The sequence below is a fragment of the Chanodichthys erythropterus genome, chromosome 21 (assembly GCF_024489055.1).
Source record: "Chanodichthys erythropterus isolate Z2021 chromosome 21, ASM2448905v1, whole genome shotgun sequence".
NCBI classification, from domain to species: domain Eukaryota; kingdom Metazoa; phylum Chordata; class Actinopteri; order Cypriniformes; family Xenocyprididae; genus Chanodichthys; species Chanodichthys erythropterus.
The window spans coordinates 3,440,362-3,467,205 of record NC_090241.1 but is presented as its reverse complement, the minus strand read 5'-3'; the positions used below and the strand labels follow the sequence as shown (position 1 = coordinate 3,467,205).

The following is a 26,844-nucleotide window of genomic DNA, read 5'->3' as shown; positions in this document are numbered from 1 at the left end:
TTATAAAAAATATGTGTGTGTATTTATACACTAAAAAATGCTTAGTTGTTTCGACCTATGTTTGGGTCAAATATGGACCAACTCAACCATTGGTAGTTTAAAGGCACAATATGTAGTTTTTCACCACTAGAGGTCACCTATTCAAAACAGCTTGATGATGCCGAGATTGAGCGCGGAATCATGGGAGATGTCTCATCTTCACCTCACAGCCGGTGGACAAGAAACAGGACGGAACTCGGGCAGAAATCATATTCATGGATGAGATTACATTACTATAGTATGAAGCAGTGCAGGGCGAGTGATGTGGGAGCAGAACGAGGCCGCTGGAGCGATTGCTAATGAGAGACGAACGCGTCACACCCCTCGACAGCAGTGGAGCTTTTATTATGCCACATTCGCCACTTCCGCTTCTTCCTCTCAAGCATATGTGAGGTAACGCAGCGCTATTTATCATATTAGATACATTTGAATGTGTTGAAAATGATGTTATAACGTTACTCATTCGCTCGGCGGCTGCTGTGAGACACTTGTTGCACACTGCAGTAAGATAGATTGATATTAGAATATCGTATTAATAAATGCTGGATGGCTTGTGTTGATAAATGGCATGCAATTCATTTTAAAACATATTATATGACGGACAGAATGCAGAATTATTGTTACTAAAAATAAAGCTGCATCTGATTATGCTGTTAGCCACTTGACACAATAGTGTTTTTCTCTGAGGCATAAAAACATGGTACTCGCAGAAAATCAGGAAAACAAGATTCAGACTAAACGTGTTGAGCTATATATCAATGATTATTTTTCTGTCTATAAATCCAACCAAACGGTTGTTCCCTTGTCTAATAAAGCACATAATTTATTATGTGTCTTTGGTGTTTCCATGGTTTCTACAAAATCAAACTGCAAATGGAGGGTAACGCGGGTATGATGTCATTGATAGGCGACGCACGGACACGGCCCGTTTCCTGGGTAAAATTGCTTATTTCTCCGGATTTAAAAATTCTTGGAAACATCTGAGATAAGTACACAAGTCAACAAAATATTTTGATCCAAAAATCGTACATATTGTACCTTTAAATTTTAAACCCAACGGTTGGGTTTGTCTTTGACCCAAATGTGGGTTAAAACAACCCAGCATTTAGAGTGTATGTATTCCCTTATTGTTAGTCGAGCATTAATATATATATATATATATATATATAAAAAAAAATGTTGGCATATTTAAGTAATTAATGCGGGAATAACAATGACATATAATTATATTTATATAGAAAGGTGACCAGATTTTTGAAATGGAGACCGGGGACATTTCCTATTTGAGTGGCCAAATATTGCAGAAATCTCATTTGTTATTATCTAATAATTAAAAAATATATACAGCTATGGAAAAAATTAAGAGAACCCTAACCCACTTAACATTGAGTTCTGAACTTGGAGTGGTCTCTTAATTTTTTTAAAACCAGAACAAAAATCCTAATATAATCAAACTAAATCTATATATATAAATTATATATATATATATATATATATATATATATATATATATATATATATATATATATAATTATAATATATATATATATATATATATATAATTATAATATATATATATATATATAATTATAATATATATATATATATATATATATATATATATATATATATATATATATATATATATATATATAATATATATATATTTATATATTTAGTTTATATATATAGATTTAGTTTGATTATATTAGGATTTTTGTTCTGGTTTTAATACAATTCACCAAAAATCAATCACACTATTAATAGTAGGCTAACCATTGTAAAAGCACTTCAAAACAATATGCCTATTATGTTATAACAAAAGTATAACTTTACAAAAGCACTTTACAAAAAAAAAAAAAAAACATAAATATAAAAAGATAAGATAAATAAAACGGCATTTAATAAATATTTTTTTAAACATTTATTATTGAATTAAAAGTTTTCATTTTCGCAAGCTGTTTAGGCTATAGCAATGACATTTGATAAAGTCTGATGGATTTTGTGCCAGTAGGTACTGAATTCACATTAAATGAAATGTTCCATAATCTGTAAATGTTTTGCACTGCATAAAAGTATCGATTTGTTTTTATTTGAACTGCGTCGAAGCAAACAGTTGTTTGTTAGATGAGCAAAACTGAACGTTTTATCACAGACACGGATTACCCAAATTCAAAATGGATTGGTTTTTATCAGATTTGTTTCTCGATACTACCTGGAGTAGCTTTAGAGATTCCCATTAATCGAAATGAATCCCAGGGATTTGTGTTCATTCAAATTCACGATCCTCCACTAGAAGCACTCGCGTGCCCTCCATCTCCCCTGACCCCGCCTGCTCGGGCCAGCACGGTCCGCCCAGACTCCGTGAGTAGGTAACAGCACTATTTATGTGTGTTTCGGCATCTTTTTGATCAGTGACTTTCATCCCACTGAAGTCACTCCACAGCATGGTATAAAATACTGTGCTTTAGCAGTCTTAGAGGACTTGTCCACAAATGCAAAGCAATAATCGGTGCGTAAACTAATTGGCAGCACCCACGACCAACGAGAAGCCGACCGGGAACATCTCCGGAGCTCTTTGTCAGGACAAACAAGTGCTTTATATTCCCGACTGAGCTCAAGTGTGCAGGGCTTGATCGAGAGGACTGGAATGTGGCTGTTTCACCGGAGGTTAGACTGTCGGACGAGCGAAACCAAAGCACGGGACCTGGATCTGGGAGAAGCAGGATGCTGAACCTCGATCAGGGTGAGCGCATATGGACACGTCTGGACGCTTTGTTCAGAATAACATGATTATGCCAATCGGGGGTTTGGTTTAAGCATTCTGCCGCTGTCGAAATACATGCATGTCACTGTAAATGTCTGTGCATCAGTAGAATAGGGGGATTTGCTTGCGTGTGTTATGAGTCAAGAAAATGATGTCGTGGCCTACTTCGCTCACGATGTCTCATATGCACCGAGTCCAAATGAGTTTATGCATGAGATTTTTGTTATACACGAGATCTTATGTTATGACAGTGTTGTCGTTTAACGCAAACCGTCTGCGCTTATAGATTATTCTATTCATTTACGCACGGAAATCTCTATGCATTAGCTTTCATACCTGCAGGTAAAGTGATTATGACTTCTGTTTACTTGCAGTAGTTGGGCATTGACGAGACGAGACACGACTTGTCACCTAGACATGCTTTTTGTGTTGGTTTGCATATCATGTGAGTGTTATAGTACGAGTATACTAAACATTTTCCTGTCCCAGAGAATGTACAATGATTATTTTTTGGAATTGAGGGATAGATATCATGTCATACAATACCATTGACATCTTAGGGAACTGAGAACTGTTTTTATTAAAGGGATACTCCACCCAAAAATGAAAATTCTCCCTTTACTCACCCTCATGTCCCAGTTGTACATGACTTCCTTTATTCTGTGGAACACAAGCGGAAATTTTCAGAAAAATAATCCATCTCTCTGAGTCCATGTAATGGAAGTGGAGGCATCCTTCAAAGTTGACGCTTCAAAATCCTTGACTATAATCCATACGACCACAGTTGATGAATCATTGTCTTATGATGCAAAATGATAGGTGTGTGAGGGGAAAATACTAATATTTTTTTTACGTTTTAAACTACGAACCATCACTTTTGCCCAACTGTAGGCGCTATCCGCATGTCACTTCTCGTGCGAGTTTCACAGCGTCAACTTTGTTGGACATATCCAATTGTATTATATGGCCACACAGAGATTATTTTTGTAAATCTACATTTGTGTTCCTCAGAAGAAAGTCATATACATTTGATCTGGGATGGCATGAGGGTGATTTTTGGGTGGAGTATCCCTCCAAGAACCTAACTATGTTTTAAATTCCGGAATTGTTTTGCCATTTTCATGATGTTTTGTTTGTTCATGTCCGTACAAAAATACTCTGACAATGTTCCCTGCCTCACTATTAAAGGGATAGTTAATTCAAAAATGAAAATTATCCCATTATACATTTGTGTTAGAAAAATATCCATATTTCAAACTTTATAAACTAAATTAACTAGCTTCCGGCAGACGACCATACCAATACGCAAGTCAGCTTGCGCAACAAGATTAACCCGTGACACGATGTATGACACAGGATGTAGGAGTAACATAAGCATAGACGCCTCTCACGGTTTAAACAAATATGGCTGTGCAACAAATTCAAGCTCCTCTTGTCTTATATTGAAATCCTGTTACATTTCTATTTCAAAATTCTCGTTTTAGATATCTAATTCGTGACCGGTGTTTTGTTTTGCTCTCTCCTCTGTGCTTCCTTGTTCGTCAATGCATCATGCATCGGGTCAGAATTCACTCTTCCATCACAAATTCAAGCTATTTATCATAGTTAATAAAGTTTTAGATATGAATATTTTCTTAAAAAAACCCATCACTTCACTTTAGAAGGCCTTTATTAAACCCCTGGAGCTGTAAAGATTATTTTTTGATGAATGGATGCACTTTTTTGGGCTTCCAAAAAAAAAAAAAAAAAAAAAAACATTCACTCCCATTATAAAGCTTGGAAGAGCCAGGATATTTTTTTAAAATAACTCTGATTGTGTTCATCTGAAAGAAGTCATATACACCTAGGGTGGCTTGAGGGTGAGTAAATTATGGGATCATTTTCATTTTTGGGTGAACTATCCCTTTAAACGTTACTACAACAACACCACAACTACAATATATATAGCCTACAGTGTAAAATGCAAAATATAGTGTGAACAATGTTGTGCGATTCCAGAACAAATGACTCTGAGAACCGGAATCATTAAATTCCTCCCAGTTTCAGTCTTTCTTTGATATCATTTTTTACAAACAGTGCTTTTCTTAAGGATGAGCCAGTGATCTTGTTACAAGTATATAATTTGTCTTCTCACATAACCTTTTGATATTCAAAGAAAGTGATTTTAGGCACGTCACCCTATCATATGACAAGTTCACTAGTTTGTTTGCTTCATCTTATCACCATGTCCTCTTCAGGTTTGTTAGGTCTAACTCTGATCCTATCAGAGTTCCCATGCATTGTGGACTTTGTTGGAGCATGTTACAAAAAAAATGTGTACATATTTTTTAAGTTTTTAACCCTCTATTGTTCTTTTAGGGGCCGTACACACAGAACTTTTCATTCCATTGCTCTACTTTTTCTGTTGTTTTTCTACATAAACGTGGTAGATGGACAAGTTTGACCATGCATTTGCATCTCGCATGACACAGTGTTCTAAAAATACGGTGCTCAAGTTAAAATAAGTTTTTAAAAACATGTCTCTAGACCTTGCTTTTTTTCCCCTTCCAATGACATGCATCTTGCGTTTTTAACCACAAAAACACCAGCTGTGTGAAGGGCCACTTATGGACTCCCTGCAGACTGTTGCTTTAAGGAGTTGGAGACTGTCAGCACGTGCACTGCCAGTTTTATTTGTGTGATGTTGTCTTTTGGCCTTTAGCCTGTGCGGACGTTCCCCAGGAACATTTGGTATTGGCACATGTCGCCCATCGATTGCAGTGGTACAGTAAAGCAGCAGTGGCACAGCACAAATGATGCCCCCAGGGCAGCCCCCATCATTTGTCCTGCATGTCAGCTCACACATCGAATCAAAGTTAATTCATCATGGCTGGAGACCTATTCCTGTAAAAACTGTCATATTTAGCAGAGCTGTCATGTGACACCAACAGATTTGAGTAGTTTGGATGAGAGCTTGTGATTGCTATGCTTAGGTTACGATGATTGGCAACTGGTATATTACTGATTGGTCTGCTGTCAGGTGTTAGTATAATTAATGTTGATTAATTATTAATTTGTATTGATTTGGCTTGTCAATATGGACACCAGATTAGGGATCACACTCAAGTGAGTTAGCATCAATACTCACGTGTCATTTCAATCAGTGCGATGGAGTTTTAAGTCATGGTCACATTTACTGTAGTGTGGTGAAATTTTTGTGACTGAAGTCTATTCATTTTGATAGGAATTCACACAACTCCAAATTTCTTGGGATGGCGAAAGTTTTCCCCACACACATTTCACAATGTGTTCAAATTGATCACACGGTGCCACGTTGATTAGCAGAAAGCTACTACACTAGAAAGCTATTACATTACACTATTGACAATAGACCTTTTTGCATCTTTTTTGGTGACCACACCTTTAGTCTTCATCTTTACATGAACCACTTTTCGATGACTGAACGCATTTAACCAAAACACATGTAATGGATGTTTTGTACCGTCATAATTTGATGCATATTGTTGACCTAAACTTCAGATATTGATGTGGTTTAGCTCTGTTTACGCTGGCTCAACTTCCATGAATACAGAAACCGAGCAAGATTTTTCCCCGGATACACTGAATGATGAACAGACCATTCATTGTCCTGCATGCCTCTAGCTGGTTGGTCAAATCTTTTGTCTTTCACTCCCACTTGTGTGTGCCACATGGGGATCCTTTTGTTCCAAGTCCAAATCACCAAAAGACTTGCATTCTTTTGATGTCCACCATCTCTCACAAATGTATGACTCACAGACCTTCTTATGATGGGGAAAAACAGATTTCAAGATAAATGGGAGCAAGTCCCGATCAGTCTGTTGTTTTGTCCCCATGTGATGTAACAGTTGTATTGGTTGCAGAACAGATTATTTTGAAATTTCTGCATGTTAGTGTAATGGGTGTTAGAGGATGTGTGTACTAAGTGTTACAGGGTAATAATGAACAAAAATATTGACTGAAATGGTGTGTGCAGTTGAAGTCGCAGGTGGTTAGGTGTGGGCATTCCTTAAACCTTGAACGAACACAATAGAAGTGACCTGGAAAGACTGAGAGGTGCTATGGAGTTGCCGCTAAAGACAAAGGCGTACAGAGAGGGTGGAAGGGGTGAGGTCATAATACTATTAATCCACTCAACACAAGCCACATGTACTGCAGAATCGTATTAAATATGCACAAGCACACTTGTTGAACTAGCATCACACGCGCATTGCCACCACTGTGTTGTTGTGAAAACAGTTACTGTTATTGGATTGGACATTTCTGTCTGTGCATCCATGAAATTACTATATTGACATGGGTAGATGGCATGTTTAATTTGTGGGACGTAAGTACAATGAGCTCCAAAATAACTTTAGTGTAGATTGTTCAGCCAACAGAACAATTAAAATACTTTTCAATCCATGAAATTTTCATTGGCCTTAAAGGTGCATGCATCCATCATAAAAGTAATATATACGGCTCCAGGGTGTTAATAAAGGCCTTCTGAAGTGAAGTGATGTGTTTTTGTTAAAGGTGCCATCGAACGTTTTTTTACAAGATGTAATATAAGTCTAAGGTGTCCCCTGAATGTGTCTGTGAAGTTTCAGCTCAAAATACCCCATAGATTTTTTTTAAATAATTTTTTTTAACTGCCTATTTTGGGGCATAATTAGAAATGCGCCGATTCAGGTTGCTGGCCCTTTAAATCTCATGCTCCCCCTCCCCCGGAGCTCGAGCTTGCCTTAAACAGCATAAACAAAGTTCACACAGCTAATATAACCCTCAAAATGGATCTTTACAAAGTGTTTGTCATGCATGCTGCATGCATACATCAGATTATGTGAGTATAGTATTTATTTGGATGTTAACATTTGATTCTGAATGAGTTTGATGGTGCTCCGTGGCTAAAGCTAACATTACACACTGTTGGAGAGATTTATAAAGAATGAAGTTGTGTTTATGAATTATACAGACTGCAAGTGTTTAATAATGAAAATAGCGACGGCTCTTGTCTCCGTGAATACAGTAATAAACTATGGTAACTTAAACCACATTTAACAGTACATTAGCAACATGCTAACGAAACATTTAGAAAGACATTTTACAAATATCACTAAAAATATCATGGATCATGTCAGTTATTATTGCTCCATCTGCCATTTTTCGCTATTGTTCTTGCTTGCTTACCTAGTCTGATGATTCAGCTGTGCACAGATCCAGACGTTCTGCCCTTGTCTAATGCTTGAACATGGGCTGGCACCCATGTACACCCCGACTGTTGCGTAACAGTTGGTGTTATGTTGAGATTCGCCTGTTCTTCGGAGGTCTTTTAAACAAATGAGATTTATATAAGAACGAGGAAACAATGGTGTTTGAGACTCACTGTATGTCATTTCCATGTACTGAACTCTTGTTATTCAACTATGCCATGGTAAATTAAATTTTTCATTCGATGGCACCTTTAAAAAAAATATCCACATTTAAAACTTTAAAGGATGTTGGTAACCCGTGACGTGATGAATGACGCAGGATGTAGGAGCATCATAAGCTTTGGCGCCTCTCGTGATTTAAACAAATAGGGCTGTGCAATAAACTCAAGCTCCTCTTCACTTATACCGAAATCCTCTGATATTTCTCTTTAAAAATTCTCGTTTTTGACTTCCAATTCATTACTGGTGTTTTGTTTTGCTCTATCCTCTGCGCTTCCGTGTTCGTCATTGTGTCATGGGTCAGTTCAGAGGTCACTCTTCCACCGCAAAAATCGATGTGTACGGCCGTCTTCCGGAAGCTAGGTTATTATAGTTAATAAAGTTTTAAATATGGATATTTTTCTTACAAAAACCCATTGCTTCGCTCATAAGGCCTTTATTAACTCCCTGGAGCCGAATGGATTACTTTTATGATGGATAGATGCACTTCAAAATCGTGCCCCCTATTCACTACTATTATAAAACTTGGAAGAGCCAGGATATTTTTAAATATAACTCTGATTGTGTTCGTCTGAAAGAAGATATATACTGTACACCTAGGACGGCTTGAAGATGAGTAAATCATGGGATAATTCAACCAAATTTTCAGTGGCCTTAAAGGGAAAGTTCACCAAAAAATTCTGTCATCATTTATTCACTCTGACCATCATTTATTCCAAAATTGTATGATTTTCCTCCTGTGGAACATAAAAGAAGCCATAAGGCGTGTCCCAATCCTAAATTATCTTCACTTCGTGTCTCCTGAGATATCTTCATCTGATCGCTTTTTGAAGGCAGTAGGGTGCACCGATACCAGTACGAGTACTGATACTTTTTTCTAGTACTCGCCGATACCGATGCCTATACATTTATTAATTTCTCTCTCTCTCTCTCTCTTTTTTTTTTATATATATTTTTTTTTGGTTGCAGTTTTCCAAGCACAACACAGTGAGACTAATGAATGTAGGACAGCTTCTTTATTATTACTCTAATGAAAAAAGTAATATTTTTCTATGTGCTTGTCACAAAATTTCACAGTGTCCAATAACCTTCAAAGGGCATAATTACATATATCTATATATATATATATATATATATATATATATATATATGTATATGTATATATATATATATATGTTGTTATATAAAAAGAAATTTACAAACAAATTACAAACAATACAACAAATACTATAGAAAGAAAAATTAAATAAACTTGTTTTTCAGATACAGTAGGTTTATTTACAATGTATACATTTATTTAACATATTATGTTATTTTATTAACATTAATGACAAATATAGGCTACGGTTCCTTTAAGACCGAATCCATGGATACTGACAAATCCTGTTTACACCCAAATGTTTACGTCGACTTAAGCCATAACCGACTGTTTCTAAGTGAGATACTCTACACACGATGGACATTTTGACAACTATGTGTGCATTTTACCATTCAGGCGCAAGGAGAACTGATCACGCACAAGAAAGGGAGAGCGCGCATGCGTGAGAGAGCTCTTCTGGTCTGTCATTCAGCGCGATTCCACCTATCCCGCCTTCACTATTCGATAACGATTTGTGATTGAAAGCATGCATTTCGCAAGAGGCTGACATTGTTTCTGCTGCTGCCGCCGGTGTCTCTGTGCACGGAAGATTCTGTCAGTTACGTCACGTGAGTTATCAGTCTTTGGTATTGAGGGTATTTTTACGAGTACGAGTACAAGTACATGAGCTTGGTATCGGTGCATCCCTAGAAGGCAGCATAGATGTATCAACACTGTCTTGAACATACCACAATACTGTGCTTTCTATTCGCTGACAGTTGCATTAAAAAATAAAGATGCCATCTGAAATTTGCAGTTGGTGGTCAGTTTGCATGTAAATGTACTGTTTTTGTCCACTTTTAATTTCTAGCGAGAAATTGCTATTGTAGTAATTAAATATTCACTTAGTTATCATCAAAGCTTGCGCTATTTTGCTGTAGCTCATTAAACCCATATGAAGTCTGTTCGAAATTGGTTTTGTGAGGTACCTTCAAATGCTGCCTACAAAGTCATTGCCTAAATAAGGCAGCAAGGCAACAAGTAAGCTGACAAAGTTTTCAGACACAGCCCAAAAGTGCTCCAAAACACCTGCCTGCAAGTCTCTAGTAATCCTGAAGACTTGAAGAGCTGGTTCAGGTGTGTTTATTTAGGGTTGGAGCTAAACTCTGCAGGACAGTGGCATCTCCAAGAACTGGCCTGCCTCAAGACATCAAAACTGTACTGGAATAGACTTGCCTTGTTTTTGCCTTGTTTTTAAGTGAAATATGGTGTCTGGCCTGACTGACTAAGGTCCGTTGTGATGCTTTGCTTGGATGGAAAGAATCAAATTATTCACGCCTTTTTTGCTTCAATATGTTATTAGTTTGGCATGCAATAAAAATGATACAGAATAATGTATTTCAGTCTGATTCAGAATTAATGAAACCTTAAATAAACTGAAAGCGTCAGAGATCTGATGTCCTTGTGTAGGCTATATTAGACTAGTAGCTTCCCCATCTAAGGCCTGTCATCACTGATCAAGTCTGTTTACTACAAAACTCTTCCCTAGCTGGCTGTGATATTCAGTGTTCTGAACAATGCCATAACTTATTTGTGTTGAGTTGTAGTAGAATAGCCACAAAATCCTTTGTTTAGCTCTCTGTCATAGCCATGCAAGCATTGAAGTGAAATCTGGTGTGGTAATCTGAGGAAAGCCTGTCTCCCCGCCTCCTGTTTTTTTTTTTTTTTTTTCGTGTCAGGTACATTTCCTGTGCGTCAAATCTGTAACCTCACCCCGTTCACCTGGAATGATCCATTTTAATCCTTTTAGTGTTACCCCTGGACATTCATGTGACGACCAGATATAAATTTAACAGAATGTCCAGCATTGTTACTTGTTTAGGACAAAGTAATCACCAATCTGGATACATTTTTGAGCCTTGATAACCATGCATCAGCATAAAGAAAACACACAGTTTTATTAACTGAACCTTAACTTGTTGTTGTTAGTCTTATCTACATCTTTTCAGGTGATTCCAGTAAGCATTTGTTACCTCTGTTGCTTTACACTGATGTGACCTGTTTTTTTACTGTAGTTGGTCTCATGTGACCAACTGTGAGTACGATTACAGCTCTGACACGAGAGGAACCTCAAATTCAATCTAGAAGTTGCAAGGTTTCTAGAATGACAGATTGTTTTCATTACCAATGGTTGTTTGATGAGTGATTAGAGTGATAGACCCTGTGAAAGAAAATAGGTAGGCCAGCCTCTACATGCTAGTCATCTGCTTTTGTTTTGAAGTTGATTTTATTGTTTTTATGCAATGTGTTTCCTGTAGACTGAGCCATGTGGTGCCGAGAGTATGGCCTCACTGGAGGCCCAGAATTTGGCTGTTTGAAACTACAGCATATGAGGTTAATTTCCTTGTTATTCAGAGAAAAAAAAGTTCTTGTCCACATTCGTGCATTTTAGGGTATGTTTATATGACAACAATGTACTAAAAAACTGAAATTTTTCCTTTTGCTCTTTTCTTGTACAGACGACAATGATGTCAAAATGATCCCCGTTCACACGGATCCCCGAAAACGCTTCATTATGCTTAGGGTTGTCAAAAGTACCGACTTCGGTACCAAGTCGTATCGAGTTTCGATGTATTGTCCCAGCCCTAACGCCCATAGACTGAACATGTAGCCTCATACGAATATGCATGATATCACCATTTTCTCAAATTTGCGTTTTTTTTTAAACACAGAGACAATAACAGTATCTTTTATTCTTTAATTAACTTTGAAACTGTTTTCAAAAGTTTGCGTTTTCAGGCCCCCAATATGTCGTTGTCATATAAATGAATGACAAAAACGCATAAAGTTTTCCGTTTGTAGTTGAAAACGGTGTCGTGTAAATGACCCCCTAGTCAAATTTGTTAATCTCAGTCTGAAGAGTTGTGAAATGTTTCATCTGACTCCATTTTCTAGTTCTCTGCACAACCAGGCTTTGGGTTCCTTTCACCCTTCGTCAGCAGATACTGCAGGCGACACATGAACAGAATGAGCGGAGCATGACTGATCCATTATGAAGGAGTTATGCAAGAGAGGGTTCCATCTCTTTCTCCTCCCTACACACACACACACTTTCTTCACATGTTGTATTCCCCTCTCAGCCTCTTATACTCTTTAAAAATCACCACACAGATTCTTCTCCCCTCTTTTGTTTTGCTCATTGCTTTTCATTTATCTCATTTTTTCCTCCTCTTTTTTTTTTTTTTATTCCGTCCTTTCTATTCTCTGCCCGGCTTTCTTCCGCTGGCAGTGTTCCAGGTTCATCCACCCACACACACACACACACACACACACACACACACACACACACACACACACACACACACACACACACACACACACACACACACACACACACACACACACACACACACACACACACACACACTCACACTGATCTTTTCCGGAGTGGAATTCTGTAACTCCACGCTGGGTGTTTGGCGGTGTCCAAACCGCAATGGGATGAGAGAAAAACAGCCCCTGCAGGGTTTGGCCGAGACGGCAGACTATTTTAGTTGCAGCATGTGCCAAAGAGCACCTTCCGATTCATGAAAATAGGAAAATCTGCTAGTAGAGGATTATCATTAGGATGGTGGTGTGTTGGGCGCTATCTAGACAACGTGTGAATGAGAGGGCGCTTCCATGTCTGTGCAAATATGATACAGAATGTTTGTATGTGTGTTTTAAATTGGATAAGACAAAGAAAATGTGTAAATGTTTATGTAAGGGAAAGATAGAGTGGTGGGGTGTAGTTTTTGGCGCTTGTGGGAGGATATGATTGAGGTTTACAGCTGGACAGACGCTTTTCTGACACTAAGGCTAGCGCACAGTACTGGAACAAAACGGAGAGTGCGAGTCAAGAAAGTATGCATTTCATGAGCAGAACTGGATAGAGAGTTGGCAGAGAAGAGAAACACTCTGGAGGCTGGATAAGATATGGAAAACAATGAGACAACACTATGATACACATTGATCTTGTTGCGGGGTGACGCATCAGGCTGGAACCCTGTGCTCCGATGAACATACACACTGTTCAAACCGTCAGCCAAATTATTCAGGAACTGAATGCTTTCCAAACACGACACTGCCTAAAACACACACAATATCATCTGTAGCCAACGCATGCTGACGGTGCTGTAGGTGGGTTACTTAATAGATGATTGGTGTTGGGTGTGGGTGACTAAGGGAGTCGTGAGCGAACGTAGCCCACAGACAAGGCCCCGCTGTTGGGTAAGACAGGACAGCTTGTAGGGGGTGCAGCAGGTGGTGCCGGATCTGCTTCTGTGGTCAAATACCACTCACATAGTGCCACTCATTCAGTACATCATCAAACACATGCAAACAAATGACTGTGCCTGTAGTTATTCATGCATGAATCAGTTGCTCTTTTTGTCTTCAAAGTAAAATTTTCATTAAGGGGTGGCGCAATATAGTGGAATAGATTAAAAACTGTCATATTTAAAGAACTTAAATGAAATGAGTTTCAGATTTTTCTGTTTCTTTTGTTTAGTTTATAAATTATGCTAAGTTTTTTGCACAACAAAGGTCCAAAACTTGTAAAAATGATTCCTTATTTTCACTCTCTGTGAAAAACACTCAATTTCAAGGACGTTACCTCTTCCAGAAATGGAAGTTAACACCCACTGCTGTGATTGGCTAATTTCATTGTACCGTATCCATGCCCTCCTGTACAGCGCTGTGATCGAACCGTAGGCTATATGTTTTAGCCCGCATCAGGTCCCGAGGCAGAAGAAATTGAAACAGCGGGGTATATACTGATTTTATTAGCAACCCCTAAAAAAATTATATGCTTGGTGTCTTAAAGGGTTAGTTCACCCAAAAAAATGAAAATTGTCATCATTTACTGACTCTCATTTTGTTCCAAACCCATAAGACTTTCGTTCAGCTTTGAAACACAAATGAAGATATTTGAATGAAATCTGAGAGCTTTCTGTCCCTCCATAGACAGCTACACAACTACCACTACGCTCAGTTGTGATAAACAGAAGCTCAAGCGATTTTGCTTGACATGCGAGAACCAGTGAGGTCCATTCTCATGTTACGCAGCACGTTTGAGCTTTAGCAAGAACCAGTGAGGTCCATTCCCATGTTACGCAGCACGTTTGAGCTTCAGCAAGAACCAATGAGGTTCATTCTCGTGTTACGCAGCACGTTTGAGCTTCAGCAAGAACCAGTGAGGTCCATTCTCGTGTTACGCAGCACGTTTGAGCTTCAGCAAGAACCAATGAGGTCCATTCTAGTGTTGCACAGCACATTTGAGCAGCACATTTGAGCTTCCTCAAGAACCAATGAGGTTCATTCTCGTGTTACGCAGCACGTTTGAGCTTCAGCAAGAACCAATGAGGTTCATTCTCGTGTTACGCAGCACGTTTGAGCTTCAGCAAGAACCAATGAGGTTCATTCTCGTGTTACGCAGCACGTTTGAGCTTCAGCAAGAACCAATGAGGTTCATTCTCATGTTACGCAGCACGTTTGAGCTTCAGCAAGAACCAGTGAGGTTCATTCTCGTGTTATGCAGCACGTTTGAGCTTCAGCAAGAACCAGTGAGGTCCATTCTCATGTTACGCAGCACGTTTGAGCTTCAGCAAGAACCAGTGAGGTTCATTCTCATGTTACGCAGCACGTTTGAGCTTCAGCAAGAACCAATGAGGTTCATTCTCGTGTTACGCAGCACGTTTGAGCTTCAGCAAGAACCAGTGAGGTTCATTCTCGTGTTATGCAGCACGTTTGAGCTTCAGCAAGAACCAATGAGGCCGATTTATCCTGGATTTACCTCTCCTGACAATCTGAGAAAAAATTTTGTCCAATACCTTTGTCGATTACAGTCAAGTTTGGCCCAGATTATCTGCTGTTGTGAGGCATTTACATTAAGGTTGAACCACTGTAGCCACATGAACTGTTTTAAATATGTCTTTAGTAGCTTTCTGGGCACTGAAAGTGTTAATTATCTTGCCGTCAATAAAGGCCTTACTGAGCCATCGGATTTTATCAAAAATATCTTCATTATCCAAAGATAAACGAAGGTCTTACGGGTTTGGAACAACATGAGGGGGAGTAATTAATGAGTAATTAATTAATTCATTTTTGGGTGAACTAACCCTTTAAATGATTTTTAACTGCAACCGTTGCTGTCTGTCAGTCAAATAATGGGAGTGAATGGGAACTCGATCAATAAGAGTCGAAAAAACTTGCATAAACAAATCCAAATTAAACCCTGCGGCTCGTGACGACACATTGATGTCCTAAGACATGAAACGATCGGTTTGTGCGAGAAACCTAACAGTATTTCACCTTCATTTTTCACCTCTAAAACACCACTATGTCCTACTGCGTTCATCATTCGCTTAGTGAGGTCTGATCGCGCTCTGACAGTGGAAGTGATGTCTCGCACTCATTGAAGTATTGCGCGAGACATCACTGCCATTGTCAGAGCGCGATCAGACCTCACTAAACGAGTGCTGAACGCAGTTGGACATAGTGGTGTTTTAGAGGTGAAAAAAGATATAAATAATGTTCGTTTTATTTCACACAAACCGACCGTTTCGTGTCTTAGGACATCAACGTGTCGTCACGAGCCGCAGGGTTTAATTTGGATTTGTCTATGCAAGTTTTTTCGACTCTTATTGATTGAGTTTCCATTCACTCCCATTATTTGACTGACAGACGGCAGCGGTTGCAGTTAAAAATCATCATTTGTGTTCTACTGAAGAAACAAAGTCACCTACATCTTGGATGAGCTGGGGGTAAGCAGATAAACATCAAATTTTCATTTTTGGGTGAACTATCCCTTTAATAAATGTCCTTTGTGGAATAGGGAGGGAGTGAATATTGTGGATATTGTTGTATGCTGAATATACATGTTGAGTATATCAAAGTGTGTTATTCTCATTGACTTTCATTCAGAAAGAACATCCACTGATCTCCCTGTTGGACGTTATGCACTTTTTGGAGATAACTTTGTAGGCTCCCTCTGGGAGAAGGATTGAACAGTAAACACTGGACTGTATTTCAGTTTATCACAGGAAATATCGGAATGAAAGAGACAAAAGCAAGGGATTTAATCTCATTGAGTGCTCAGCTTTTACATACAGTGGTGTAAAGTAAATTGGATTGTTACTTGAACGTGTTTCCTGGGATGGGAATGGGTGGCTAATGTTGGACCAGCGGGAGATTAATCATATAGTGTTTGTCAGTAATCTGATTATGTTGTTGCTCTAGAGGACAGATAAACACAAGTGTGTGACATGTAGGTAACTCGGAGAGCTTTTAGGTGAGAAAAAGAAGAACAGGTGTCCAAATCCACTAAAACATCTCCAGGGAGTGAAGACGGTCAACGCTAAGCTTCTCCGTTTAAATGGGAAGAAGTGCAAGTTGAGGTAAACGGCCGCAGATGGAAGTTATTAATGAGCTTTAAAGGAGAACCGCAAGTGAGGAAGAACAAAATAAAGTGGGAGGCTAGGAACTGAGCAAAAGAAGGACTAACTGAAACAATGGGATAAATCGAAGCCAAACCACTACAACAGCTGTGTCAAGTTAGGTTACCGTGGTTACAAGTGTCCATCTCACTGACCAACAACAGGCGGGTAAGACACTCCAGAGGTCATGGTATTAACACGGCCAATAAACAGGTGTTGTCTGGTTGAATGTGGTCATCCCTGTGACCTCAGGTAACCTCTGTAAAGCGATTTCAGAAAGCATCAGAAACCACAGCAGTGTAACCCATTTCACTGTCCTCTTCAGATATCATTCTAATATGCTGTTTTGGTGCTCAATAAACCTTTTATTATTATTATTATTATTATTATTATCATCAATGTTGAAAACAGTTGTGCTGCTTCATATTTTTGTGACTGTGGTGCTTTTTTTTTTTTTTTTAGGAAACTTTGATAGAAAGTATCCGTTTTTTCCGTCATAATTTGGCTATCGTTACATTATATGATCATGCTCTTATTCATGCAAATGTTTTTAAACCATTCAAGCGGCACAAGATAAACGAGAACGCGCTGTCTGTGAATGTCATGTCATGTGACACACACACACACACAAGACTCGTGTGCCTTTCGTGCTTGCACAAACAATAACACACAGAATTATGCCAAAATGTCTATTTTTGTCGAGTATCCCCATTAAAGCAGTCTAAATGAGTGAATAACGTCTTAAATGAACTTAAAAAGTTGTGAGAAAATTAGATGAGCATCAGATCCGCGTCACGTTCGGCAGCGGCAGCTCTTAAAGTGACAGCAGCCTAATAAACCAGTTGCTGTGATGACATTAATGTTCATCAAAGAACAAAGAACAGAGAAAACTGTAGCTTTAATAAGGATCAATCTATATTTCATTTATAATTTATGCAGTGAAGACTGTAAAGTGTTTGATAAATATTCAATTTCTGTATATTTCCAACCTGCTGGATAGGAAAGACCACAGGTAAATATGACATTTAGCCTATTATAATGGGTTTATGTGAAGATTGTTTTAAGATCACTTAAATTAAAAGTAATTTTTTAAAGCCTAATAATTGTTGAATTTGATAGCTTTCAGTTATACTGTAATGTTGAATGTCTATAATTAATGTTTTAAAAACAAAACTAATTTCATAGAGACATCAGTAGCAGTATTAGTATAAGTGATACTGGCCTTCCTTCACAAAAAGATGCCATTAAACAAATATTTAAAATATACTGTCTTTAATTTGTTTCTACATTATTTTGGAGAGCAACTGTTAAATTATTACAATATAAAAATATTAAAAACTCCAATGTTTTTAATTGCAATTAATATTTTTTTTTTTGAATGTGTAAGTAAACAGTAAAATCATCGAACTATCTTCCCCAAACATTATCTTTACATCTTTCCATATCAAACTTAGACTATATACACCCCTTAACTATACTAGTGCTTGTTGTGTACTCAAACATACTTTTGCGTAAGCATAAATGAGGGCATTGTGGTCAGTTGTTTTAGTTCCTCAGGTTGTGATGATGATGCTACAGCAACACTTAGTAGAGCCCCACAAGCTAGAATGGCTCTGATTGGATCCTACTCTGTTGCTATGGAGGGGGAGGCTGTCTTCCTATTGGTCAATGCTGCCCGGCCTAGAGCTGATAAGGGTTGCATCTTTTCATTGTTATGGTCACGGACAGGAAGTGAAAGGTCATTATTGTTGGACATCTGTCTGGATAGGGAGATCTATTGATGTAAAATGAGGAGAATATGGCTGTTTTTCTCTCTGTGCTGGATTGTAGTTTGGTTTGGCAGGGATTCTCTGCCACGTGGGGGTTGACGTAAACAGAGCTTTGATTATCCCTAAGTTAAAGATAATTACTAAGGCATGTGTTTTGTATGACAGTGAAGGGGAGAAAATGGGGAGGGAGTGTAACTGAATGTAGAATTTTCTCACGTTCTACTCGGACTGGCTTCAGGAGAATTATGGGCTTGGGATAAGCAGAACTACATAGTTTTATAATCTACTCCTCAATTATTTTTTTGAATGACTAGTGGACTAGTCGGTTTCAAGGAAGCCCTGTATAATTAAGTTGGTTTAGGGCCATGCCCACCAGATCAGACGCGTTTCATTTTTGCATTCAGAAACGGCTGCAGAATGAACACAGCTCAACCTTTACAGCTTTGCTGTAAAGAGGATGACGTTTAATGGGTTAGTTCACCCAAAACTGAAAATAATACCATTTATTACTCACCCTCATGTCGTTCCACACCCGTAAGACCTTCATTCATCTTCGGAGGAACACAAATTAAGATATTTTGATGAAATCCGATGGCTCAGTGAGGCCTGCATTCACAGCAATGACACATCCTCTCTAAAGGTCCATAAAGGAACTAAAAACATATTTAAATCAGTTCATGTGAATTCAGTGGTTCTACCTAAATATTATAAAGCAACGAGGATATTTTTGTGCGCCAAAAAAACAAAATAATGACTTTTCAACAATATAGTGATGGGCCGATTTCAAAACACTGCTTCAGAGCTTTACGAATTGTCCCAGCCCTACCGAGAACTCTGTTTTCGTCATAATGAGCAGGATTACAACTGAAAACCATTTCTTTCAGACAAGTCTGATTTAATATTGAGAAAACAGATGAGTGAACTGACTCAGGCCATTTGTTATGTCCTGAGGGTTTGACTGATGGGGTGAAAAGTTACTTTAATGGTTGAAAAGCAGTAATAGTACAGCTATAACATGCTGGAAATTTGTTTATGGCCTGATTTTATGACTTTTTATACAAACATGTATAAACAAGTTGGTTTTAATAGCATTTTATTAAACCATGCAAAAACCTTTTAGCTAAGAGACATAAAAATTCATTTTAGTGTTGTTTTTTTGCCAATGCAAGGTATTTTTAGGTTCTTAAGGGCTGTTATTATTATGAATCATGCTTGCAACAAATCTGTTCATTGAAATTAATGGTTTAGAACAACCACTTTGCAGTTCCAAATCATTGCTGGTCAACAGTTCTGGCACATCACTACTTTTCACTGCAGTGTCAAAGTGCATTTGCTTAAAAAGAGAGTTAGATAAAGAATGAGGAACTAGTATTAGAGGAATTCAAGATGTATGGCTGAGTTCTGTAGTAAACAGTGTCAAAACAATCACACAACTGTCAGAGAATAAGTGGCATTGATTAGATTGTGATCATTTAGAGAAAGATGACCTGACCACAGAACAGTTATTAGGCATCGTTAAGCACAAAATGAACCACAACTATGTGACGGAGGAGAAGGGCATGACTGAACAAGCAGTGGGGGGAGATAAAGAAAGAGAGAGAATGAAAAAGAGTGAAGTAAAGCAGAGAATAAATAAAACGGCAAACATCTGTAAGTGAATTATGACCTTCTATATCAGTAGTGTCATGTGGACATATTTAAATTTCATAAAAGTAGCCATAATCTATTCCAAACAGCCAAGTTCAGGGGACAAGGTAAAGCAAGAGGATGGGACAGAGACAAAGGAAGATTAAAAGGAAAACAAGAACATAGGAGTCTTTCACCTCTGCTCTGTTACAGATTGCGACTCAGCATAATTCTGTAAAACCTGAAATAAATATAGGCCTAGGAAACTACAAAGGAGTTTTTAGGTTAGATTTAATGTTCTATATAGCAAATTTCAACTGATTTGTTCTATAGTTGAAAAATTTAAACTAGCTATATTATAATTGCCCAGCAATATATTAAAAGTGGGATAATTAGTTCATCCTACTTTACCTGCACATACAGTATTCTCATATTCTCATACGTTACAATAATGCATTCTCGATTCAAACATCCACGCAATCTCATTCCTAAATGATCATGATTCGCTTGTGTTTATTAAACCTGACAAAATCACACTGGAACATTCAAATATGCATTGGCCCTGAACCAGAGAGAGCAGTCGTCATGTATAGCCTAGGTATGAAACAGTATTTTCAACCACACAGTATTGTTATTTCTGTCACAAATATTCATATTATCACAGAGGAACTGGGATAAAAGTTTATAAATCAGATATAAACACTGATGTCTATGGAAGTGATCAAAATAGAGTATCATCTTTTGAAACTAACATGGTGCTTCAAATAACGACTGTCGTTAATCCTCCAGGTCATGACAAGTGACGTTTTAAAGGGGACCTATTATGAAAAATTCACTTTTAAATGGTGTTTGAACATCAATGTGTGTTGGCAGTGTGTATACAAAACCACCCTATAATGATAAAAATCCAACTCCTTTTTTTAATCCCCATAAAACCTCAACAGTCTCGTAGAACAACCCGTTTTTATTTTCTGTACAATGTGATGTCGCCCACAACTGCTGACACACTCTGCCGTATTAGCATAGTTTCAGCCCTGGTGTGCGTTTCCCAAAGCGAACTATGATTGCAAGTTCCGTCTTTACCAATAGAGTTCAATGGGACTTACGACCATAGTTGGCTAACAATGCTTTCAGGAAATGCACTCCTGAGCGAGATGTACACTGTCCGCTATAATTTTGATGCCAGAGCAGCTGTAGTGACAAGATTGTCTCGTAAGCAATTGAGGTGTTTTGTTGTTGGATGTAAGAGTGAACATAACAGTCTTCATTTACCCCCGACATCTCAGCCGCTGAAGACGCAGTAGATTAGTTTTGTTTTTGAAGGGAATGCGCCACAGATCTAATATACCCAGCTGTTTACGTTCACAGACATAACCAACTGTGTTTGTGAACTTTGTGTGTTTTGACATAACCATGTGGGTATTTGACAGTTTAAACACAATAAGACATGAAAGAGAAGTTAGTTTAAAGGTGCCGTAGAACGTTCTTTCACAAGATGTAATATAAGTCTAAGGTGTCCCCTGAATGTGTCTGTGAAGTTTCAGCTCAAAATACTCCATAGATTTTTTTACATTTTTTTTAAACTGCCTATTTTGGGGCATCATTAACTATGCACCGATTCAGCGTGCAGCCCCTTTAAATCTCTCGCTCCCTGTTATTATTGCTCCATCTGCCATTTTTCGCCATTGTTCTTGCTTGCTTACCTAGTCTGATGATTCAGCTGTGCAGCTCCAGACGTTAATACTGGCTGCCCTTGTGTAATGCCTTGAACATGGGCTGGCATATGCAAATATTGGGGGCGTACATATTAATGATCCCGACTGTTACGTAACAGTCGGTGTTATGTTGAGATTCACCTGCTTTACGGAGGTCGTTTAAACAAATTAGATTTATATAAGGAGGAGGAAGCAATGGAGTTTGAGACTCACTGTATGTCATTTCCATGTACTGAACTCTTGTTATTCAACTATGCCAAGGTCAATTCAATTTTTGATTCTAGGGCACCTTTAATACTCACGAGACGTGCCGTCTGACAGCCAGCTTTCTGTGCATGTGCTTTAGATGTGTGCGCTCAGAAAATGATGAATTAGAATTTTAAACTGATACAGCTTTAAAACGCATTCAGATAATAAACTTTCATGATGAAGAAGAACTTCAGTATGCCTGATCGCGATATAGATGATAATCAAAACCAAGCAGATGTTTTGTTAGTATTTGGCAGAGTATCCGATGCTGGCAGGAAAGAGAGTAGCAGCTCATTTGCGTTTTAAGACACATGCACGAAAACAGCATGTTTTTGCATGCACTCAAAAATGGCCTTCGTGTCATCAGATATGTCCTCAGGCAACTTGTAGTCTTCCAGTCTTTATATATAACACATTGATTTTTCTCTCTCTCACAGGTAGATTCATGTGGACACGAGGTGTACCCTGATTTCCCAGCCCCTCCCCCTTCCCTCAGTCACCCCTTCCCTACAACCCGTTCGCCCCGTCCAGTGCACTACGGTCACCATGACGTCCACCTTGCAGACCTTAGCCTTTAAGCTGGCCCCTCCCTCAAGAGAAGCTGGCCCAGAGCAATTGGAGCCTTGTAACGATGTAGCGGGACGACGTTATGAGGTGGTCCCCTCGGTGGTCTGCTCTATGTGCTGTCTCTTCGGAATCATCTATTGCTTCTTTGGTGAGTTGAGTCTTCGTGTTTATGTATGCAATAACAAGACACAATATTTGTATATATTACCAAGACACATTGTTATAATTTTATTACAGGTAGCATTCTGTAGATGGCGCATGATCTCATGCTTGCAGTCTGTCCCTATTAGAATTATTTCTCAATGTTTTGGTGGTGGTTTTAAATTTTTCATTCTGTTTCTGTGTCGAACACATGTTGTCTTATTCTGAGTCTTGTTTTTTTTGCCCATTTTTCAATATTGATGAGGTTTTAAATAAGGTCAAAGCTTGTATTACTGTACTGCAGTCTACTTGAGATGGCCACAGATTTAAAGGGAACATATTCTTCTTTTTTGTACCATTCAATTTCCCCCCTAAATCCACTTATGTTGTTGTTAGTCAACAGCTGACATATAGAATGAATGTTTTGGAGACTGTACCTTTAAGCCTTCTCTATATTTGAATGGCTGCCCACTTTGCATGAGAAATGCAAGTAATAGTATTGAAAAATAGGCATTGATGAGAAAATAAACTTTGCAGAAAGACCTGTTGCACACAATTTACTATGTGCCTTCTCTTATCTGATTAGTACTTCATACTTTTTGTAAATGAAAAGCCTTTTAGAATAATTCTAAAAATGTCCACAGTTAAAACTACTGAGCTTTGATCCCAAAACTGAGCATTTAAATATCATATTTACATGGCATTTTATTGGGATGTATAGAGTGAAAACTGACTTTATATGAATTTATTGGAAGTGATCTATATAAATAAAATCTACACCAAATTTGAGCATATTTTAATGTCAAAAGTTTGGGGTCAGTAAGAATTTTAATTTTATTTTTGGGTGATAGAAATAAAATTAATCATTACTTTTATTCATCAAGGATGAATTAAATTGATCAAAAGTTACAGTAAAGACAATTATAATGTTAGAAAATATTCTATTTTAAATAAATGCTGTTCTTTTGAACTTTCTATTCATCGAAAAATTTTGAAAAAAACCTGTTTTTTTCAACATTGATAATACTAATGAATGTTTCTTGAGCATCAAATCATCATATTAGAATGATTTCTGAAGGATCATGTGACACTGAAGACTGGAGTAATGATGCTGAAAATTCAGCTTTGATCACAGGAATAAATTACACTTTACTGTATATTAACAGAAAACAGCTGTTTTAAATTGGAATAATATTTCACAATATTACTGTTTTTGTTTGTATTTTTAATCAAAATAAATGCAGGCTTGGTGAGCAGAAGATACTTCTTTTAAAACATTAAAAAATCTTACTGACCCCAAACTTTTGAACGGTAGTGTGTGTGTGTGTGTGTGTGTGTGTGTGTGTGTGTGTGTGTGTGTGTGTGTGTATGTATATGTATGTATATATATATATATATATATATATATATATATATATATATATATATATATATCGAAAAAATTGCATAGAACATGCCTGTCTGAGTGCCAGAAATATTATTTTTCTAAAGTAGTATGTTTATGTTTATTTTTTATATATATAACAATATATATATATATTTTTTTTTTTTTTATTTATATGTCAGGCTGTACAGGGTCAAATTACACTTTAGCAAATCTCAAAATGAATATTTTCATTTTCATATTGTACATAATACACATTTTTTTGTTATTTTATTTTTATTTAATACCCTATTATTTTTTAGTATTATATATGAAAGTTATAATCCTGATTGCATCAACCTCAGAGTCGTGGCTGTGTTTTTTTTTTTTTTTTTTTTTTTTTTTTTTTTTTTTTTCACTGACAACTATGGAAAGTGTTGAACTGCTAATAAACTGCTATTCTTGAGCTGTGAAATCAGTCACTCTGTTCACATTTCCAGTATTTATCCATCACGGATGTCTTTCTCTCCCCCCTCCTTCATTCTTTTGCACATTTTTTTCACTCATTCAACTCTCACCTCCAGTTCTCTTTCCCTTTTGCAGGTTACCGCTGTTTTAAGGCTGTACTCTTCCTCACGGGTCTGATGTTCGGCTCCGTGATCATCTTCCTGCTCTGTTACAAGGAGCGAGTACTGGACACACAGCTGAGCGTCGAGGCCAGCGTGGGCATCGGGCTGGGCATCGGCACCCTGTGCGGCCTGGTGACTATGCTGGTACGGAGCGTCGGGCTTTTTATGGTGGGGCTGCTCCTGGGCCTGCTGGTGGGCATCGGGACCCTGATAGGCATGGAGGAGCTGTCGTCCAACCCCCCGCGGTCAGTGTGGGTGCCCCTGGGCGTGCTGCTGGGGCTGGGCATGCTGTTCGCCGTCCTCACCCTACAGTGGCAGAGATGCTTCACCACGCTCTCCACGGCCGTGTTCGGGGCTGCGGTGATAGTCGTGGCCACGGATTATTTCGTGGAGCTCTTTGCACTTGTGAGGTACATTTACGAGCGGGTGAAAACGGGCCCCCGGGAGCCGGTGTGCTGGACTACGTGGGTGGTCCTGGGAGCCTGGCCTGCTCTCGCCCTGCTGGGTGTTTTGGTGCAGTGGAGAGTGACGGCAGAGGGCTACTCCCACACGAAGGGTGAGTCAGGGACGGCCGGAGTGTTGTTTGGAGTATGTGACACAGTGTTCTTGTAGATTTACTGTACCGCAGAGAGAGAGGTTTGTATGAATGTGTGTACAGCACGGCAGATGGTTCCTGTCTGTCGGTGTGCTCTCAGGCCTGTGTGACAAATGTTCACAGAAACAATCATGCAGAGCAGAGCATCAGGTCATGGAGAGGCTCTGTCTGTCTGTCTCTTCAAGGCAGTTTCCAGTTCAGTAAAGTTTGTGTCAACTGAATGGTTTATAATGTCCGATTTCTTAAAGAAAGTGTTTACATGAAAGTTATGGCATTATTTAGCCCTCATGTCATTCCATTTTCCATGGAAAACGAGAGGAGATGTTTAGCAGAACGTGCAGAGGACTTAGGACTCACTTATTTAAAATGGCAGACGACATTGTGGAGACGTTAATCGGCAAGGTCCAGAAAAATCCCCCACTGTTTGACAAGTCAAACCCCCTTTTCAAGGATACTTTAAAGAAAATGGATATGGAAAACAATCACACAGTCATACCCTCGGAATAAACGGCTAGCAAACGGTGTAACACAAAAATAACCTCCGGTATCCAGCGCTAGATTCAACAACATTGTCTAGCTTCATTTGAAGTTGCAGTGAAAAAGACTAGGTGTTGTTTTGATTCCACTATATTGACTTTGTCAGCTAAATTGACTGTTAGCTAGTGTAATCGATCTAATCTATTCACTCGAAACAGAGCATGCTGAGGACATCTGCTGGTTAAAGCCTGTAAATGCAACAAGAACTGCAAAAACGTTGTTCACACTTTGAAACCGCAGTGCGTGAGCTTAGAATAAACAGACTGTTATCATTTGTTGGTGTGGACGCAAATATAGTTATCTTTATAGTTGTTTCTTGATGCGAATGGGCCTTTTTTCTGCAAATATCAATAGCAAAGGCTGAACTTTTATTACATAATAAACATGTACAGCGGGTTTGAGAGCAATGTTCATGTACACTTCAGTGTCTCCAAGATGCTCGGAAGAGTTTATAAAAATAAATAGCTTTAAAGTCGGCATTAAATGGAAATTCACTTTATATATTTTCTACATCATATTATAGTTCTTATTGTGAACAATTCATCCATGCCTGTTTTATTTTTTAAAACGTTTTTGACCTGAAAATCCAATTAACAATCAATGCATGGAGCCAAGTCACGCCCTGCAATTTTTTTTTTCTTTGTCGTTAATCTGTTGTACTCAGATTTCCGTCTCAAGACCGAAGAAAAGAGCTGTCTCTACTTCCATTTCATTGCGAATTTAAGAGCTCCCTGCAGTTTTCAACCATAATAAAAGCATAATAAAAGCTACTAGAAAAAAAAAATTAATAATGATGTTATTTTTCTTAAATACAATATTTTTTATTTTACAGTATTATTGCAATAGTAATATACTATCTTAACCT

The 26,844-nt window shown here is 38.1% G+C and overlaps 1 protein-coding gene across 3 annotated transcripts in view; it reads left to right on the top strand.

Annotated features, from left to right (window-relative positions):
* The first annotated feature begins 2,389 nt into the window (after nucleotides 1-2,389).
* The window catches only part of tmem198ab (transmembrane protein 198ab), a 28,594-nt gene continuing 4,139 nt past the window's right edge, over nucleotides 2,390-26,844 (top strand). Inside the window, exons 1-3 of one of the 3 annotated variants that reach the window (XM_067373641.1) lie at nucleotides 2,390-2,785; nucleotides 22,589-22,862; nucleotides 24,822-25,403. In XM_067373641.1, the coding sequence (XP_067229742.1) occupies nucleotides 22,694-22,862; nucleotides 24,822-25,403 (751 nt within the window). In that variant the 5' untranslated portion in view covers nucleotides 2,390-2,785; nucleotides 22,589-22,693. Of the gene's footprint in view, nucleotides 2,786-22,584; nucleotides 22,863-24,802; nucleotides 25,404-26,844 lie in introns of those variants that run through there. The other 2 variants (XM_067373639.1, XM_067373642.1) reach the window with 2 other exon arrangements.